We start from the raw sequence: 13,672 nt of genomic DNA on the forward strand, positions 1-13,672 counted from the left end.
CAGTTAGTACATCAAATAGTTAGCATTGGCGGCTGGACACAGTGGCTCACGCCTGTAATCCCAGCACTTTGGGAGGCCAAAGTGGGAGTATTACAAGGTCAGGAGCTCCAGACCAGCCTGGCCAACATGGTGAAACCCCGTCTCCACTAAAAACACAAAAAATTAGCCGGGCGTGGTGGCGGACGCCTGTAATTCCAGCCACTCGGGAGGCTGAGGCAGGAGAATGGCGTGAACCGGAGGTGGAGCTTGCAGTGAGCCGAGATTGGGCCACAGAGCTCCAGCCTGGGCGGCAGAGCGAGACTCTGTCTCAAAAAAAAAAAAATTAGCCGGGTATGGTGGCACGCCTCCTGTAATCCCAGCTACTTGGGAGGCTGAGGCAGGAGAATTGCCTGAACCTAGGAGGAGGCATAGGTTACAGTGAGCCAAGATCACGCCATTGTACTCCAGCATGGGCGACAGAGCAAGACTCCATCTCAGGGAAATTTAAAAAAAAAAAAAAAAGCATTGGAATGAGAGGTCTGGTCTATTTGTGTCAGAGTCCTTTGTGCTTCTACACAAGATAGTTTGTGTACCTGTCTGCATGCATGTGTGTACAAAAATCACACCCCACCCTTATGTACACAGTCACACATATCAATCTCTTACTAAAATGGCAAGTCTGGGCAGTGTCACTCACTGTATCTTGGAATCCTAATTTTTTAAACTTTGCTTCCGCCACCTAGGTTTACTATTCCTCTCCCATGTTTTATTCTCATACCTGCCACCCTGTTTATTGAATACCATGGAGACTAGTATGAGAATAAAGATTTGAAATACCTTTAGTTCATGAGGCATTCTTTAGATATTTTCTGTTTCCTTTTATTGAGGATTTTTTCTTTTAGGTGAGAAGAGAAAAAGGTGTTTTGTCTGTTCTGTTTATTTTACTATTGATTCTTTTCACTTAAGTAATGATAGTCAATTTTTATACAAAGTTTTCATCTCAGCAGACAAATGTATTCAGACGAGCACACACACTAAAAAGCTTGCCTTCTGTTTCTATGATTAATTGAGATGTAGAGAATGATGGGTGTGGGGTAAAAATGGAAAGGCAATTAGTGCAACTAGGCATGAAATACATTCATATACAAGCAGAACCTCTCCCCAGCTAGTGATCTTTTTCTGGGCTCTGAGGATTTGCATCCCATTAGTAAGTCACTGGCATGGAAATCTTCAGCCTTTGGGGAGACCAGAGTATTAAAAATAGAATTAACTCTAACTGCAAACCAAGTCAGCACACTAGGCCATTAATTCTTCTGCTTGGGTATATATCATGCTGAGCTTTGGTGTGTGGGCTTCTGAAATGTTAGGAGTGAGTTTTATAGAGCATTGCCAGTACTAAATGATAGTTATCTATCATCTCATCTCTCACCCTCACTACTGAGAATTCAATATCTCTCATGATCCAAAACCTGAAATATAGGCAGAAGGTTTTGCTAGAAACATTAAATAGGGGCGTTCTTTAGAGAAGTTGTATATTATATATTTTGTGAACATAAATCGATGTTGTGCTTTACAGTATGTCAGAGATTCCTTATTTTCAAAACCTTATGTCCTCAGATAATCACAATGCCTAAAATGTTATCCTTTCTAAAACTGAGAATTATGCCTTTTTGCATAACTCCATCAACTAATGATAAAAGTTGCCTCATATTATTATTTTTAGAAATATTAGTGCTATTGGAAACATTTTAAAATCAACTTCCAAGTATAAAATGTATTGAAATATTTAATATATTCAAGCTACATACAGTACTCTCAGTTTCTAATAATCTCTCTTTTCTTTTCTTCCCTTGCCCTTCTCCAGCTTCTTTGGGAATCTCTGACAGATATTATTTTCTTTAATCATCCCAGAGCAGTACAATTATTAACAGCTGCCATTGATTGATTGCCTGTCTCAGGGTTTCTCATACTTGGCACTATTAACATTTGGGTAAAGCTAATACTTTGTCATGGGATGCTGTCCTGTGCTTTGTAGGATGTTTGGCAGTACCCCTGGCCTGTACCCATACCAGATGCCTGTAGCTCTCCATACTGACAGCCAAAAATGTCTCCAGATATTGCCAAATGTCCCCTGGAGGAGAAATCTTCCCTGGTTGTGAACCACTGGCCTGTTCTCTACTAGACATTATTTAATTTGATCCAATGGTAGCTGCAAGATATGTAGGACTGGCTGGGTGCGATGGCTCACACCTATAATCCCAGCACTTTGGGAGACCGAGGCGAGCGGATCACCTGAGGTCAGGAATTCAAGACCATCCTGGCCAACATGGTGAAACCCTGTCTCTACTAAAAATACAAAATTAGCCAGGCATGGTGGCACATGCCCATAATCCCAGCTACCTGGGAGACTGAAGCAGGTGAATCACTGGAACCCAGGAGGCGGAGGTTGCAGTGAGCTAAGATTGCATCACTACACTCCAGCCTGGGCGACAGAGCAAGACTCCATCTCAAAGAAAAACAAAAATGATATGTAGGACTATATTAATCAGGATCCTGGCAGGGAACAGATCTTTGCAGTATGGGTCATAGACTTTTATGAAGGGAGTACTTAACAAGGAAGTGAATAAGGTTAAATGAACTGCCTAGGGAAGTGGGGGTACCCAGAAAATAGCAACAGTGGGAGGTCATTCCCACAAAGAAGAGAGGGAAGGAAATTGTTCCTGGAGTGCTGGAGAGCTGGAGCCATGGAATAGGGACTTCCAGAGGGAGATGAAGTCAGGAAGAGACATAGCCATGGCCAGTGATGCAGCATTGTGACAGGGAGAGTGTAGGACAGCCTGGCCTCTCCCTCCTCCTTAATTCTTTGGCCACCAGCCTGTCCTGCCAGTAGATTAAGCCAAAGTGAAATCCAACCAGTGGAGAACTAGAGTGTTGCAGCCCCAGTATTCAGCCGCCATGGGCTCAGAGAAGGAAGGAAAATTGAATCTGTTGGGGGGAAAAATGAAGAAAATCCCTTCAACACCCCATTTTAACATGAGAAATTGAGGTTTAATGATATAAAGTTATCATCCAGGCATCTGTTTGACTCCAGGCACAATGAAGGTATTATCTTAGTTGGTCTGTGTGAATGAACTGATGTTCAGCAAGACTATGAATTATTCAAGGTTACTGATTTTATTAAGTGGTAGATACAAGACTAAAACCCAGTTCTCATTCCTCTTCTGGTGTTTACTTTTGTATGTTGACCATTGAAAGAAATCTGAGAGCTGAATATCTGGCCAATTCTCAAGTATACAAACAGGAGAGAAAGCTATCTGCTGACCTTAAAAATCATTTCTTTCTGAAAATCTTGGAAAATTCTAGGTTTCGTTTAGAATGTTTAAATGGCATATGCTATTTTTCCAATCTGTCAGCACATTTTTATCTTGATTGCAGATATACTCAGCCGCTGCTGATGCAATATATTAGGAGAGAGAGGAGTACAAGACTGAGACTCAGGAGATTTGGGGCCCAGTTCTGGATCAGCCCCTCTTAGCTGTATAACTAGCCTTCAGAAATAGTACCAATAATATGTTTCATAAACCCTTCCCTTCTACATTCACCCAGATCTTCACAGTCATTCTTAGGTATCTAATTGGAAAGGCATTAAGCTATGTTTCACAAGTGACGAATCAGGCTTAGAAAGCACTAGAATCTCACTGCAAATTTCATAGCGGGAAAGTCGTCCCATGCAGACTGAATTCCCATCCCTCACTGAAAATGCATGGTCTTTTCTAGTCCACCCACTGCCTTTTGAAGTGATCAATTGATTTACTCCCTATAGACTGCCAATTTGCAGCATTGAATCCATCAGGTTTCATTATAAAATCATATCTCCATCTAAGTTTTGAGAATCTGTGATTTCCTATGGTTATTAGCAAGGCTACAGAGGATACCAATGTAGTTAGCACCTAGGGATTCATGGTTCTTTATTTTTCCTTTCTAGGTTTTAGATAAATATATTTATTATCTATAACTTTTCAGAGGCAAGATAAATATTTTTAAAGGAATTTAAAAATAAATGTGTACATGGAAACATATCTAAGTACATTAATACAGTCCCAGTATCTCACTTTATTCCTGGGTAAGTTGGGAGTTAGAAACTGAGATAGATTCCTACACTAAGGTAAAGTATGTTGCCACTACTGGAAGGTCTGGCAAGAATCCTAATCCTTTCCCAAATTAGTTGGTTGGTTTGCCTCTGTGTGGGAGTCCCAGCAAGTGATATATTTCAGATCTCTATCACTTTGAGCTTGTGTTCACCCCTGATCTCTGCCCCACCTTTTAACACCCTGCTTTTGCAGCATTTTCAGGCTTTTGATTTTGTTATGTTTTCAGTATTTTCAGGCATAAAATCAGGTTTACAACACAAAAAAGTAGCTAGCTTTATTTTGTTGTATCTGAACTTCATTGTTAAGTTCCTATTTCACCAAGCCAATTCCAAGAAAACGTATAATGCAAGAGTTCTCCGTCCAAGCTTAAAGCAAAAACTATAGATATTTGAAGACTAAAACAAAAAAAAAAAAGTGGAGAAGAATTGTAAGTTCTACTTTTGATATCCCTTGCAGTCTGGCAAAAATATAAATTCCTTCAAAAATATTTTCACTGATAAAATCTAGCTACATTATAACATTGTATCTCCTCTAGGTGATTAGTGGTGGTTTGGGAAAAACTGTTTTATAATTTTTATGATAGTAATACTTAAGCTGCAGCAGCAACATTTTCAGTATTTAGAATAGACTTATGCCAGACTTCCTGGGTACAGAGCCTGGCTTCATCCCTTTTTACCTCTGTAACCTTGGGCAAGATACCCTCTCTCTGTGTTTTGGTTTCCTCATTGATCTAATCAAATTATAAATAGGCATAGGCTTTCTAGATGTTTTTATGGTTAAACAAGTTGATATTGATAAAACATTTAGAATAGTACTGGAGCATAGAAAAGACTATATAAATGTTAATTGTTATCAGAAATATCCTTTTCATGATGATCATCACCACCACCATCACCGCCATCACTACTACCACCACCATCATCATCATCCACTTCTGCCGCACAGAGATGCAATCCAATGTTTCCATTCTTCTAAAGTATAATTATTTTAAAATAAGTGGTATTTTTTAAATAGTGAAGCTCTATAATAAGCTTCACTGTTTAGAATACAAAATAAATGGTAACATACATGTGAATAATGTGCATTTGTATTATGGAATATATAACCTAACTCAGAACCTTCAATTCGAAGACTTAGCCACCTTTTCTTTCCAGCTGATAGTATACTGAATGTATAGAATGTCTTATTTGCATTGATTCTAGTTGGTTTGGTGTCATTACACAGCGCATGTTTTCCCCAGGTTTTAGGTTAGAAACTACTGATAAAGAAATATTCCAGGAGTCAGAATTAGACATAAATTATATGCTGCAGAGGTGTCTTCTTATTACCGCGAGCCAGGTCAGAGTCTCTAAAATCATATTAAGTTACTGTTTTAGTGGTTATTAAGTTTCACCCTTGAGAGAATTAAAAGGCCTGACAATGAAGTATAATAAATCTTACTGTGACCCAAACACAATTAGTAATTAAACGTCCCATTAACAATCCCAAATCTGCTAGATAAAATAAGTAGAAAATTTATATTTTTGTTTACTTTTTACTTTCATATTTAGAGAAGTTGAAAAAACTTTCACACACTTCATAAAAACAATTGCAACATTTGCCTGTTTCATTAATATAGAGTCAATGCCTCATTTATGTGCTTGAGTTTTTCATTTGAGAATGAGAATGGACCAAGAAAAGGGTGAGACTTTTTTTTTTTTTTTTTTAACACAGGAGCAATTGGCTCTCTATTTTTTTAATTTTTATCTATTTTTTTTTTGTCTCAATCCCCAGCCTCTGAGCCCAACTTGAAGGTGCGGTCCAGGTTAAAACAGAAAGTGGCAGAGAGGAGGAGCAGCCCCTTACTCAGGCGGAAGGATGGAAATGTTGTCACTTCATTCAAGAAGCGAATGTTTGAGGTGACAGGTAATTGAGGATTGGGCAGATATATGAATGCTGGGAGTAGGAATGAAAAAAATAGTTTAGAATAAATATACCTGCTGTATATTAAAAGTTATTTTGAGGAGAAATATTTCTTGAAAGGAAATTATATTGAAAACTCACAAGTAGTTCAATAAACCTTGCTATGCATTCACCAACTGTGTTAAACAGGAAATGAATGAAAAAACAGAACTATGTGTCAATCAAGGCATAACTAGGGAACACCAAACCTCACCTTATTCTTTTCAGAAACAGGCAGGCTATTTTGGGAATGCCAACCAGAAGAATATAATTTTTAATGAAATTTGATCAGAAATGAGCAGAGGGAGGTCCAAGAAGAACACTCCCCTGTACTCAGACATGAATGTACAAAATACATCTGGGAAAATTAAACTACATGGAACAGCAAAACCTTGACTTTTCAACAAATTTACAGAACTCATAAATGACTTTATGTGTTTACTAGTGAAGTGGGACTTATGGCAGGAGGGGGATATATTGCTTTTTATGAAGGGGAAGAAACTGTCATTTTCACGGGTCTCAAATGGAAGTTATTTTTTTAGCTGCCTGTTTTAGTAGAGGGGTTAGGAAATTCAACCTGAGGTCTTACAACACCCCTAGTTCCACTTGTACCTGGTTTGAAATGAAAGACCTAAGGCTGTAAGAACCAAAAATTACTAGCCAAAGTACTACTACTTACTACTGTTTTTGAGTACCTACTTAGCGCCATGCACTGTATCTAGTTGTTTCCTTTGGTTGCATGAAGAAAGAAGTGGTAATTTGCAACCACTTTTTTTTTTTTTCCCATTCTCAAGGAAAACTGTGCTTATACCAATATGGGCAGTTAGTATTAGTTCTCCAAGATCAGATCTTATTTTTAGTAAGTTTTTAAAAATTCTTCATTTTCTGTATATCTCTTTTGGCCATGACAGTGTCTACAGGAAGGCAATATAGAGAAAGACTGTGGAAGTGGAGGTAGAAACATGTATTTAAGTTCTAATGCAACTTAAAAGTTTGGTCGACAATTTTGGGAAAAAATATTTAGTCTCCTATACACTCTGGACACCTTTATATGCTTATCTGAAGAAAAGTGTTAGTGATTTCAATGGAAAATATTTCCTTGGGATAAGAAATATTAAATCAGTGAATAATAAATACAATTATTTTACTAGAGTTTATATGTATTTTCCAACATTAAATATAATCACTGATTTCGATGAATTGAATTCTAAGTTTGGAGTTACAGACTTTTTTCCCAGGAAATACTATTGTATGTAAGTAAATAAAAATCTTAGGTTTTTCTAATAGAGATCTTTGTTGGGGGTGGGCAGTTGGGGAGTGAATTTGTTTTAATGAATGTGAAGAATTATAAACCTATCAGGTGTCTAATATAAATGTAGATAGGTGGTTTTTCTAACTACAGAAAGTAGGCCCCCTCTAAGAAAAAAACTTCTAGAAAAGAAAAAACTGAATATAATGCTATTTTATTTTGCTTCATAGTCTTAATGTCTGAAGTGATATTTATTTATCCCAGTGTGCTTTTCTGTTTTCCTGTAGTCTGTTTTCTTGATCACAGCTTTTTGTACACAGTCACTTTTTCTTCCATACCAAATTGCAGTGGCATTTAGCTCAATACCTATCTCAGCAATGATTGGTTCTTATTTATAAGGATTATGGTTTACCAGAGTTTTACTCAGATTTCCTTAAATTTAAAATATATTTCTCTTCTTAATTTTGTGAGATCAAGCACTCGCCCTTTTATCTCAGGAAACAATATGTATTGGAAGAGAGACTTGTACATTTATTAGACAGGCATTTCTGGTGAGTGGACTTGTGGATGCTTTGGTAGATATTTTTAACTGGTATACCACACTTACTCGAAATGTCTTTAGAGGCTCCAGACTGCTGACACACAGCTGTCTTCACCTGTACTCCTTCCCATTGCTCTGCCAACTTTCATCTAATTTGGATGAGATCTGTTTGGATCTTAATACTTAAGGTATTTTTAGTATCTTGTCAGAGACTATCATAACATCATAGCAGTTCAGTTGCTGTTGCTGTTATCCTCTTACCTCTATATCTTTTCTCTCTTCCCCATTTCATAGATTCAGGTGTAAGCTATTTTCAAACTCATTCCACCTCATTGACATGGGAACCCACTTGCCATGTTTTTGTTTGTTTGTTTGTTTGTTTTTTCAAATTCAAGTATTTTCTGCCCTCTACAAAAAGTTCTGTTCTTTTCAAATGTTAAAATTGACTCTCCCTGTGCCTGCAATGCCTTCTCTTCCATTCTCCCCACTCCAGCATCCTTATTTCATTGGTTACCCTTCTTCAAGCTCCAGTTCCAATATCATGCACTAAGATCAGAGATATCAGAAAATCAGTTGCTGCCATCTCCCAGATCCCATCCAGTGTCATGTCATAGAATCCTCTGGTACAGCAGTTGCTGCCTTGAACTCTAATACTTATCACAGTGATTTCTACATAAGGAAATACTTCAGTCTTAATATCATAAAATAGTATAAATATTATAATTTAAAATTGGTAAGACAGAATGTTTAAGAAAGTAGCTTTTAAAAAATATGGAAATGGAAATGATATGGAAATGAGACATTAACAAAAAATCAGTTAGTCATATTGTAAAGACAAGAGTTAGGAGTTGAGAAAAAGAAGTTCCTATAAGAATTTTTAATTTCTGCATTTTCTTTGTTAAAGGAAAACAAGAGGTGATGATAAAAAAGATTAATCAAAATGCAAACAAGATATGTAGACAGAAAGACAGTGAGCAAAATGTGTTTAAGTATTTTATGATACTAATAATTTGCTCAAATCTCACAGTAAATAAATGGCAGGATTAGAATTCTTATACTAACCTCACATTCTTTCCAGTGGCACTGCATTTCTGAGTAGAGTTATAATTATAATACAAGTTGAAAGTTATAGGTGTTCTGAGAGAGGGTAAGAAAATACTGCCTGGAAACTGGGAGTTCCCTTTCTCTGAGGGACATATGTTATATGAGCCAGGCTTTGACCTTATAGGTGGGATTAGGCCTGCAATGAAATGGAAAGAAAGGATACAAAAGCATGAACTGGAAAAGTATTTGGCATTAAAGGAGAAGAGGTGATTTAATTTGACTGAGTGTAGAGTACAGAAAGGGCAATGGTGGGAAATAATATTAGACTCCATTTTGGAGCAGAGGGGCATGGTGTGAGTTATCTCTGTATGATCCTTTTGCAAGAGTCTGAAAGAAAGGTTTGAGAGACTACTATAGTGACTCAGAAATATTAGCAGACTTTTGCTATAGTTCATGACAGAATAACAAAGCCTTAAACTGAAATGATTGTAGTCATACATAGATGGAGAGATAGTGTAAAGATATCATTAAAAGGGCCTAGTAACTATATTTGCAGTAAAGAGAGAGTAAGGATGACTCTAGGGTGATGAAACAATAGAGATATGCAGGAAACAGTTAATATTAAAATGTATACATTGAGTTTTACACATATGTAGGGGAGCTTGAAATGTTCAGCTTTCAGAGGAATTTGGGCTGGAATTTATGAGTTAAAGGCAAGAAATATGACTTTCCTGAGATAATTCTGCCCCAAAATGACATATGAAATCATGATATTGAGTGATTTTGACAAGGGAAATAGAAAAGAGATAAAGCCACAAACTTAGGTGAATGTCTGAATTTAGGAATTGGTAGGAGGAAGAAAAGTCAAAGAGATAGAAAGACAAACATGGATGTAGAGAATGCCACTGTAGAAAGGATATGGAAAGGAATGTTTTCTCAGAGGCCTTCAAGTGTGGTGGCATTTGAGAGAACAGTTGCAGTTATAGTGGGTAAGCTATATTGCCAGGGCTTGAAGAAGTAAGTGGACTTTGTGAGAACACACCACTTCTCAAGAATTACTAGCACGCCGTCAGACTAGAGGGGCAATTCCAGTGTAGGAGGAGGGCGTGAAGATTCCACCTAACTAATCCTTTTAGGACTTTTTTAAGGGGATGGGATCATGGGTAAGACTAAATGTGTGAACATTAGAGAGGAAGCCTTATATTTGAAATGGGAAAACAGAATGTAGGTAACATAATCATGAATAGAAAGAAAAGATGCTGGTGGAAATCATATCAAAAGTCCTGTCTCTGAAAAGCAAGATCATTTGTGCAGCGTTGGGTTGACAAGGTGTAATGATGAGGCAACTAGGAAAATTTTGAAATGAGTGAACTATAGAAGTTGGTAGGGAATTAATTAGAGCTGAATAAATAATTTGCCAAAACTTGATAAGATGACTTCCCTAGCTATGTTTCTAGGAAATGGAAATTTATATTTTCAATTAAATGTTTTAACAAATGCATTAGTTTCTGCCTAAGTTGAGGTACATGTGAATTTTGTATCTGAAGGAAAGGGTGAGTTAAATAAAGAATCTGTCTTCTTGTTGCCTGACTTTTGCTAAAAGGAATTTCTTGTTATATTGGTATTTAAAAATCTACATGTTAAATTTAGGCAACTTCTCATCTCCTGGAAAATAAGTTGAGTAGAGTTAAAGTCAGATGGTGTTGTACAAGGTCATCAGTCCAATGTTGAGATTTTACATTCTATTGTATTTTCTTCATATAACTTTAACTAGTATACAGTATAATAAGGTATAGCCTTAATATATTAAATAAAAATCAATTTACAGCACAGCATTTGAACAATTTTTTTCAGACCTATTGGAATGGGTCTGGACCTCATGTGTTAATGACCTGTCTTTTGATGTTCACAAGTTTATTGTCTTCATTACTGTTATTTTCTACAATAGCGTAAGAGCAAGTAAGAAAAGATTACCTTCTTTTTTTTTCTCATTCAAAGCTCCTGTGACCCCCTCTAAGTGGATATCTTTACTTATTTAGAAACTGTTGAATACTATGTTGTATGTTTTGCCATGAAAACAAAGGGAGAATAAGTGGTATGAAAATTCAGAGATACTTCAGAAATTTTTAGTTCTTTCTATTTCATGAAATAGTGCTTGCATTTACATTGGGGGAAAATTACATGCCCAGTGTTACATGTTGCACTAACTAAAGTTCATCAATGTATGTTCCTCATGAATACATTTGTACTTCACAATATTTTTCAGAATCCTCAGTCAGTAGCAGTTCTCCAGGCTCTGGTCCCAGTTCACCAAACAACGGGCCAACTGGAAGTGTTACTGAAAATGAGACTTCAGTTTTGCCCCCTACCCCTCATGCTGAGGTAAGACCCTTTTTATTTTGTTTCTTTTAAAAATTGAATTTCTGATTAGCTACCTAATACAAAGTGATATTTCTGAGTTGGCCTTTAATATCCAAATGATATTTATGAATTGAAGTTTACTCAGTTCCACATATTGTAAACCAATTGAAAAAAATTGGTATTTACTAACTAATGTAAATATTATAAACCTATAAGAAATGAATTGATGTTTATTAGCTGACATAAATATCAATTTTTTCTTACAGATTTTTTTAATGTGTAGAATTCAGTAAACTTGATCTTATTTATAAATCAGACAACCAGAGATGTTTGGAAGGCAATCCAGGCTTGAAGAATATTGAAATGTAATCCTCAGTCAAACATTTTTAGTGATCCTCAGTGCTTGGTTATTGGTTATGCCGATGTGAGTAGACACATCAGTAAGTAAAACCAACTCCTACAGGCCTCTCAGAAGAAGAACCTAGCGAGGTGGATTTTATCCATTTGAACTGAAAAGTGATGAAAAATCATTGCAGTATGATAGTGGAAGGGTGTAAAGCTTCACTGAGCAAACATGTTTTGGGCACCTGCTATATTCAAGTCATTTTGCCTCACAGTAGGGATATAAACATGGGCAAGATATGAACTCTATGTTTGAAGAATGACATATTAAAGGATACTAGTTTAATGTAACACATGATTTAGTGTAACCAATGATACAAGACTAAGAGGAAAGCTCATATAAAAGTCATCAAGAATTTGTCTATGTAGTTTCTGTATTTGGCTATCAAAGGCAAGAGTCTGAAAATAGCCACTCATGAAATCACCTGTTTTGAAGTCATCAACAATTGACTGAAAGCCTTATTTTTGTTTCTGTTATTATGCCTTCTTCACTGTGCATTGCTCTGTACAAGGAGAGCTGGTGTGTTAACTTCTGATATATAACATGCTTCTTTCTTTATATTTTATAGAGTCATGGTACCTTGAGACAGAAAGGGACTGGTCAAGTCTCTTATTCTTGGATCATCTCCATAGCTTTTCTGCCATGTGATTATCCAGCCTCTGTTAGAATGCTTCTGCTTATAGGGAGCTCACTTCACTGTCTCCTGAGGCAGCCCAGTTGATTTTAAATAGTTATTTTGACTGATAGAAATGTCTCTGTACAGCTGTTGCTGTGTAATTTCATATGTTTTATACACACACACACAAACATACATATGTATAATAAATTATTTATAAGTTATGAAATTATCAGGTCAGAATATATGAAGGCAGAAATCCAGAAGTTGTCTCTGATGAGCAAAGGACTGAAGCCAGCAAAGTCAGTTTTGCTCTAGGCACATTTGCACACTTGAGTTTTGAGCTTTGGTTTTCAGGGCTTCAGAAACTCAAGAGATAGAAGATAAAGCCTAGTACCAACCAAGGAGGATAATCTAATAGGAGACCCTGCAAACACTAAGCTGACACCCCAGAGGCCCATATCTATGTTACATTGGTGAGTTGACTGCCCCTCTGACTGCTCTGTCCGCACCCCCGCCCGCCCCGACCCCCCCTGCCCTGGGCTGTCTGATGTGGAGCAGAGCAGAGGGCAGATCCTCTCTCTCAGAAGTCTTAACAACAAGCTAGTCCTTGTGTAGATTTGTAGCCCAGATCACATAACCTCAAGCTGTTAACTTATCACAGCCCCACATTTGTAGTTCGCACATTGGGAGTCTGCACAAAGCAAAGCAACCGCCTCCTCCCCAAGGGAATATACCTTCCTTCTAGATTTCAAAAATTTTCCTCAAATAAGTTTCCAAGGAACATGAGCAAAATATCTAGATGCTGTCATTTATGACCATTTTCAGCTATTTAAAGAATAGTAATTCTGGCCTCTACATGGTCTGCAGTCCCACATCTATTTCTTACTTACTATCCTGTTACCCCTCTTTCTCTTTTTCATTATCCTTTCAAAAACATGATAGCAGATGGAATAAATACTTTGTTTATATTTGTAACCAGAGACATAAGTAGAGTTATTGGATTATTAGTTGTAGATAGCATCTTTTTGTTAGTGCAGTTATACTTGGATATTGATCCATTCTCTGCAACTATTTAGTAAATTTCCAGGAAAAGAACAACTTGTTTACAATTTTTTTTTTCAAAAAACTTTAGATTGTCATTATCTCTCAGTATGAAGAATGTAATTCTTAGTAATTACAAAAACACCAAAGGATCTGGGTTCTAATCAGTCCCTGAATGGATTTTGTGCCATTGAAAAATGAAAACAACACACTAGACTACATTCAGCAGCATGTTTGGTTCCGAGAAATGCATTGTCATTGCAGTGTTTCAGAAGACCACTTACAACAAGGGAGCATTTTACTAGGTTCAGAAACGGTAATACAGTACTTTGTTTGATAATAC

At 36.8% G+C, this 13,672-nt stretch overlaps 1 protein-coding gene across 37 annotated transcripts in view; it reads left to right on the forward strand.

Annotated features, from left to right (window-relative positions):
* The window catches only part of HDAC9 (histone deacetylase 9), a 927,498-nt gene that overhangs the window by 540,766 nt on the left and 373,060 nt on the right, over positions 1 to 13,672 (forward strand). For 23 of the 37 annotated variants that reach the window (XM_050783089.1, XM_050783090.1, XM_050783067.1 and 20 more), the window contains 2 exons: positions 5,904 to 6,035; positions 11,172 to 11,287. In XM_050783089.1, the coding sequence (XP_050639046.1) occupies positions 5,904 to 6,035; positions 11,172 to 11,287 (248 nt within the window). The remainder of the gene's footprint in view (positions 1 to 5,903; positions 6,036 to 11,171; positions 11,288 to 13,672) is intronic. The other 14 variants (XM_050783085.1, XM_050783097.1, XM_050783098.1 and 11 more) reach the window with 1 other exon arrangement.

The sequence above is a fragment of the Macaca thibetana genome, chromosome 3, assembly GCF_024542745.1.
Source record: "Macaca thibetana thibetana isolate TM-01 chromosome 3, ASM2454274v1, whole genome shotgun sequence".
Lineage (NCBI taxonomy): Eukaryota > Metazoa > Chordata > Mammalia > Primates > Cercopithecidae > Macaca > Macaca thibetana.